The sequence below is a fragment of the Malania oleifera genome, chromosome 10 (assembly GCF_029873635.1).
Source record: "Malania oleifera isolate guangnan ecotype guangnan chromosome 10, ASM2987363v1, whole genome shotgun sequence".
Lineage (NCBI taxonomy): Eukaryota > Viridiplantae > Streptophyta > Magnoliopsida > Santalales > Ximeniaceae > Malania > Malania oleifera.
The window spans coordinates 17,098,169-17,105,217 of NC_080426.1; the positions used below are offsets into that span (position 1 = coordinate 17,098,169).

At 36.6% G+C, this 7,049-nt stretch overlaps 1 protein-coding gene across 1 annotated transcript; it reads left to right on the top strand.

Annotated features, from left to right (window-relative positions):
* Positions 1 to 4,840: 4,840 nt before the first annotated feature.
* LOC131166530 (uncharacterized mitochondrial protein AtMg00820-like) lies at positions 4,841 to 5,170 on the top strand. The gene has a single exon (XM_058125122.1). It carries the CDS (start codon positions 4,841 to 4,843, stop codon positions 5,168 to 5,170), a length of 330 nt encoding a protein of 109 aa, XP_057981105.1.
* The last annotated feature ends 1,879 nt before the right edge of the window (positions 5,171 to 7,049 follow it).

Below are 7,049 nucleotides of genomic sequence, written 5' to 3' on the forward strand. Positions count from 1 at the left end.
TCGAACCCGGCCTGTTGACCCAACCAATGGATCTGGATCCAACACATTGACCTGTTGACCTAGCCCCATCTTGAGCCTATTTTTAATAAAAATCCCAATTGCATTTTTAAATCCTTAAGCCCACTTTTTTTTTTTAACAACCTTAGGCTCATTTTAAAAAAATAAGCACATCCATTCAATCCAAACCTAGGGCCCAATTTTTCAAAAAACTCAAGGCCCATTTTTTTTTAAACCTATAGCTCATTTAAAAAAAAAAAAAAACTTATCCCAAATAGAACCCAACCCAACTCGCCGGGTTGACCCATAATCAAACCAGAACCTCAACTCACCAGGTTAACCCAGCCCAATGGGTTAACCAAGCTTGGTGAGTTAACTCACCCCATAACCCAACGATCATTGTAAATTTCAAATTATAAACACATAATCTGATTGAATCCCACAAAAATAAACACAATAGAAGAAATTTCAAAGGAAGGAATTTTTTTGGTGGAATCCTCTTCTTCCCCAAATATTTCGAACCTGTAAAACAACAAAAAATAGAAATCAGAAAAGAAAATTTAAGAAAGAGAAAAGGAAATGACGAAGGGGTGATCTGAGAAGAGGGGAGAATACAAATCAAAGATTAGAATATATAAAGAAATAGAGAAGGGGAAAAAAGAGAGAGAGACATAACGTGCATGAGAGAACATAAGAGTGAGAGAGAGAGAGAGCGAGCATGAAAGAAAGAAAGAAGAGAGAGAGAGAGAGAGAGCTTGCAGAATAAAGATCAGAGAGGAGATAGAGGAGGGCAGGAGGGAAGAGAGTAGAGAGGGAAGAAGAAGAAGAGAAGAAAGAGAAGAGAGAGAGAGAGAGAGAGAGCACGCATAACGGAAGGCAGAGAGAAGAGAGATAGAGAGCATGAAGAGAGAGAGGAGAGAGAAAAATATTTAGGAAAAACGAGAGAGAGGAGAGAAAAAAATATTTTTTTATGTGAGGGGTTAGTGGGTCACATGTCACAACCACACGATGACACATGGCACATTCTGGTCCAAGTATTAAAATGGGCGACGTGGCACAATCTAGACTGTCAAATTAATTTGTGTTATTCTTTGGACTATTGGATATCTGCCACATCAACAATCCTTGTCACTTCCTCTGGGTAACTCAAAGACTGCCAAGTGGCAGGGTGATGTCATTATGATGTCACTCTCTAGCAGGAAAAAATAAATATGAAATAATAAAGTGGGACACGTGTCATAATCCGTACGATGACACGTGTCACAATTTCAGTCGTCAATTTTGTGTTATCTCTTGACGGTTGGATTCTTACCACGTTAGCAATCCCTATCATTCGCCTAGAAACACTTAGAAAGCAGCCACGTGGCAGGATGACCTCACGCTAACATCACCCTACTATAATAAATTGAAAAAAATAAAATTGCCATGTGTCACCACTCTGGGTTGACGCATGGCCCCCACTTCCCGAACTGGTTGATTTGATTCAGACGGGTCGAGCTGGTCTGTTTCCTGAACCGTTTTATTTATTCATTCATTCATTTTATTTTAATAATTTTTAAATGATAAAAAAAATCTAAAAAATAGGAAAAAAATAAGAAAATTTGGAAAAAATATTTTGAAGGTAATAAAAATAGGGAAAAAAAATTTCAGGGCAGTTTTGAGGCAAAATAATTGAGACAAATCTCTAAAATTTCCAAAAAAAATTGAAAAAAAAATGTTGAAACATTTCATAAAAATTCAACAAAAATTTTGAAAAATCTAAGGATGTTTTCAAAGATTATGTTGCTTATAATTTGACATTTTTTTTTCTTCTAGTTTTTGCCTGAATGGAGGTTATCAATCTCCTATTATTTTTGTTAATTTATTAATTGATTGATTGGTTAATTGATTTGTTTACTTATTTTAAAATGAGTTAAATTAAGGTTATTAAATTCAATTTGGGGATGATTCATAATTAATTAGGTATCGTTAATCGAACAGATGTGTAGGGGTGCGAATACCTCACATTGCATAACTGAACTCCCGATCCCGCTTTTGGAAAAAGTAGAACGAAACTACTGGTTCCTTGGTTTAGGTTTAATCTAATGACCAATCAAATGAATATTAATTATGTGTTCTAAACGCACCTAGGTAAATAATAGGTTAGTGACAATTTCATCAAATTTTCAATATGATTAACCCTTACGGTTTCGGGCCCTTTTCTAAGGTGTTGTGACATATGTCATGTTGAGTGGGTATTGTGATTATGTAACGAGGAATACCACAAATCAAGGAGCAAACATGAGGCCCCAATTACGTGATATTTTCTTTTGAGAAAAGTCAGCAAATCTCGTTATTATAGTAAGGAGCTGGAAATTAATTTTGGATTGATTGTGTATTTATTCCATTGTTCCCCAATTACAAGTATAAATAGGGGTTGTAAATTTTTGTAAGATATACAATTTTTTAATAGATTTTTTTTTTAATATATTCTTCTTCCTTTAATTTTTCACATGGTATCAGAGCTGGTTTGTCAAACCTTTGCTCTGATTGTCCGGTGATCTCACCACTACCTTCGCCATCGACGACAACGAAGGAATCGTCACTCCTTCGCTGCATATTTGATCTTCGTCTTTGCTATCAATGACCTTCGATGTTGTTGTCTCTATTGTTGTTCTTTGTTGAAGTATTCGACATTGTCATCGGTGTCTCTGTCAACTTTCAGACGTTATCTTCCTTAATCAACTTGTTGCTAAATCAGATCTGCCATCTGATTTGACGTCATCTCCTAATCGTCTACGTTGTCGTCTTCAACAAAGCAGAGAACACGCTGATTCGTCTGAATCAGAGGTTGAAGATGACCTCCTACAGATCTATGCCCAGCCAACCCACGCCAAAAGTGGGCTCTGAATCCCGCCATTACTTCCACTCAACTTTGAAGAGCAATTCCAAAGTGACCCACTCGCAGCTTTATGGATCAACTAAAATCAATATTTTAAATATTCAACTGAGTGGAGAATCAATTCTTCCAAAAATAAAAAAATAAAAAATAAAAAAAAAGGAAAAGGAAAAAAAAAAGAAAAAAGAAGTGTTTCATTTGAGAGGTTTCATTTTTCCTCATGGCTATTCTCAACAATTCCACCCCTCTGCAATCCATGGCACACCAAGTAGGTATTGTCGACTCTTCATTGGTAGGTACGCTCAATAGTGACCATCTGTGGATTCTTGACACTGGTGCAACCGATCATATGGTTTACACACCCACTATTCTGACCCAATCTTTTTTAGTCCATGGTTGAATAGTTCAATTACCAGATGGCTCCCATGCCACCATTGCTTATATTGGATCAGTTCGATTCTCTCCTACTCTCACTTTAAATAATGTTCTTCATGTCCCGACCTTTCATTCCAACCTAATTTACGTTCGTAAGTTATGCAAAATACACCATTGTCTCATTATCTTTTTTTCTGATTTCTGTTTTATTGAGGACCTACGCTCAATGAAGATGATTGGGATGGGAACTGAGCGGGACGACCTCTACCACTTTGCAAACACCAGAAAAGCTTGTTGTCAGGCGGCCACCTCCACTTCGACTTCTCATATTTGGCATCAACGCTTAGGACATTTGTCCAATAAAAATTTGTCTTTTCTTTCCAATAAGTAACCAAAAATTTGTAATTCTGATTCGCAACCGTGTTTAATTTGCCCATTGGCTAAACAAACTTGTGCTCCATTTCCAATTAGTTCTATTTCTTCCCATAAACCTTTTGAATTACTACATGTTGACATTTGGGGGGCTTATTGCACCCTTTCTATTATTGGTGCACGTTATTTTCTCACTATTGTTGATGATTTTACCCGTAGTACTTGAGTTTATTTAATGCACCACAAATTTAAAACCCGTTCTCTCTTACAATCTTTCATTCATCTCGTTGAAAACCAATTCTCTACCACCATCAAAATCATACAAAGTGATAATGGGGCAGAGTTTCACATGCCCATATTTTATGCACCCAAGGGTATTGTGCACCAAACCAGTTGTGTCTCCACTCCTCAACAAAATGGAGTGGTTGAATGCAAACATCATCATCTCCTCAATGTTACCTGCCCTTTACTCTTTCAAGCACATATGCCTACACACTTCTGGGGGGATGCTATTCTTACTGCTACCTATCTCATTAACCGCACACCTTCTTCTGTTTTGGGTAGTTTATCTCTTTATGAAAAATTGCATGGTGTCAAACTCATATATATTCACCTGAAAGTATTTGGATGCTGTGTTTTGCTTCCACTCACTCTCAGAACACAACCAAATTTGACCCACGAGCCATCCAATGTGTCTTCCTTGGTTACCCGTATGGTCAAAAGGGGTACTGACCCTATAATCTTAGCACACATAAAGTCTTTGTTTCCTGAGATGTCATCTTTCATGAAGATATTTTTCCTTTTTCCTCTTCTAAACCTGAACCTACAGAACCTGTCCTACCTTGTCTTGTATTTTCCCTTGACCATATTCAAGATGACCCATCTCCTATTCCGTCACCATCACCATCACCATCTCCTATTCCGCCACCATCACCATCACCATCTCCTTCTCTAGTGCCGCAATGATCTAGTCGTCCCACTAAGCCACCGACATACTTAAAGGATTTTCATGTGGAACAGGTTCTACCATCTTGACCGCCCACTTAATCATCTAACTTTGTGCTAGTTCATTCATCAGGTACTCCTTATCCTCTCACTGATTACCTTTCTTATTCCCTCTTAACTCCTATTCACCATGCCTTCACCATGACTATCTTTCTTGCCAAAGAACCACAATATTTCTTGTAGGCCATGATCGATCCAAACTAGCATACTACTATGCGTGTTGAGATTGATGCTTTCGAGCTCAACAATACCTGGATCCTCACTCCTCTCCCTCCTGATAAGAAGCCTATTGGATGTAAATGGGTCTATAAGATCAAATACAATCCAGATGGATCCATCGAACAATACAAGGCTCGCCTCGTTGCCAAGGGTTATAGTCAACAAGAAGGCATTTACTACACCAAGACATTTACTCCAGTCACCAAGATGGCCACCGTTCGCACCATTCTAGCACTTGCTTCCATGCATAACTGGCATCTTCATCAGCTTGATATCAAAAATGGTTTCCTCTATGGAGATCTGGAAGAAGAAGTATACATGTAGCTTCCACTGGGATTTAGACGAAAGGGGGAGACTAAATTATGCAAGCTCATTAAGTCTCTTTATGGCCTTAAACAAGCCTCGAGATAATGGTATGCCAAGCTGTCATCCACCCTTATGGATGCAAGATATTCACAGTCCAAAGCAGATTATTCACTTTTCGTCCGATCCCACAAGAACAATTTCATTGCCATTTTAGTATATGTGGATGATATTATCGTTGCAAGAAACAGTTTGGAGCAGATCAATGCGGTTAAGAAACTTCTAAGTACCACTTCAAGCTCAAAGATATGGGAATTCTCAAGTATTTCTTGGGAATTGAAGTGGCTCATTCAACCAAGGGAATATTTCCGTCTCAGAGGAAGTATGCCCTTGAGATACTAGAATACGCTGACTTCCTTTGAGCTAAGCCTAGCAACTTTCCCATGGAACAAAACCTTGCACTTAGCGAGAGTGAAGGTGAATTCATTATAGACCCTTCATCATATAGATGACTTGTTGGAAAGTTGATTTATTTGGCTGTCATAAGACCAGACTTAGCCTATTTAGTACATGTACTAAGTTAGTTTATGGTCAAGCCACGTATACCACGCTTGGATGCAACACACAGAGTCTTACGGTACATTAAGAAATCTACAGGCCAGAGGCTTTTCTTGTTGGCTTCTAGTGAAATTCAACTCCATGCATATTGTGATGCACATTGGGTATGCTGCAGGGACACTAGACGATCAGTCACTGGGAATTGCATCCTGCTCGGAAAATCACTCATTTCCTGAAAGACCAAGAATCAAATAATGGTCTCTCACTCCTCAGTTGAAGTAGAGTATAGATCTATGACCTCTACATGCTGTGAGGTCACATGATTAAAATCTTTATTCTCAAATCTTGCAGTGACATATTCTCAACCAGTCAGATTGTACTGTGATAACAAAGCTGCTATACACATAGCCTCAAATCTAGTGTTTTATGAACGAACCAAGCATATCGAGATAGGTTGTCATGTGGTTCGAGAAAAACTCCAAAATGAGATCATTCAAACAATCCATATGCACACAAGCCAGCAACTCGCTGATTTATTTACCAAAACTCTTGGAGTTGTGTAATTTAACTACCTACTCAGCAAATTGGGTGTTATAAATATCTACACTAACTTGAGGGGGAGCGTTGAGGAAGACCACAAATCAAGGAGGAAACATGAGGCCCCAATTACGTGATATTTTCTTTTAAGAAAAATCAGCAAATCTCGTTATTATAGAAAGGAGCTGGAAATTAATTTAGAATTAATTTTGTATTTATTCCATTGTTCTCCAATTACAAGTATAAATAGGGGTTGTAAATTGTTGTAAGATATACAAATTTTGAACAGTTTTTTTTTTAATATATTCTTCTTCCTTTAATTTTTCACAAACTTTAAATTTTATATAAGTTTAGTATACTCATAGAAATTACAATTTTAACGAGAATCCTTTACTTCTCTTGAACAATTAAGTCATATCGAACAATTTTAAAGCACCAATAGTATGATGCTAAAGTTAAGCTTAATCTGTCCTGATCATAAAACTTAAAAAAATTGATCTTAAACTAATTACTTAGATTTATTTTGATTACAAAGGAAGCTTTTGTATCTCTAATTAAGCTTTTATTGACTTTTTATATTTGCTCTACTTGATAAATTTTATATGTTCATTTAGTTCACATAAAAATGATTTTCTCATACTTATTTTTCTCATCCCTCATTTGATTTTAGGATTTTATTTTAAAGAAGGAAAAAAAGAAATATTCATTTTTCTCTTTATTTCAAACTTTATTTTTGTTACAGTATTTGTTTAAAATTAAATATTTATTTATTCACTTACTATATATATTATTTTATTATTAATAA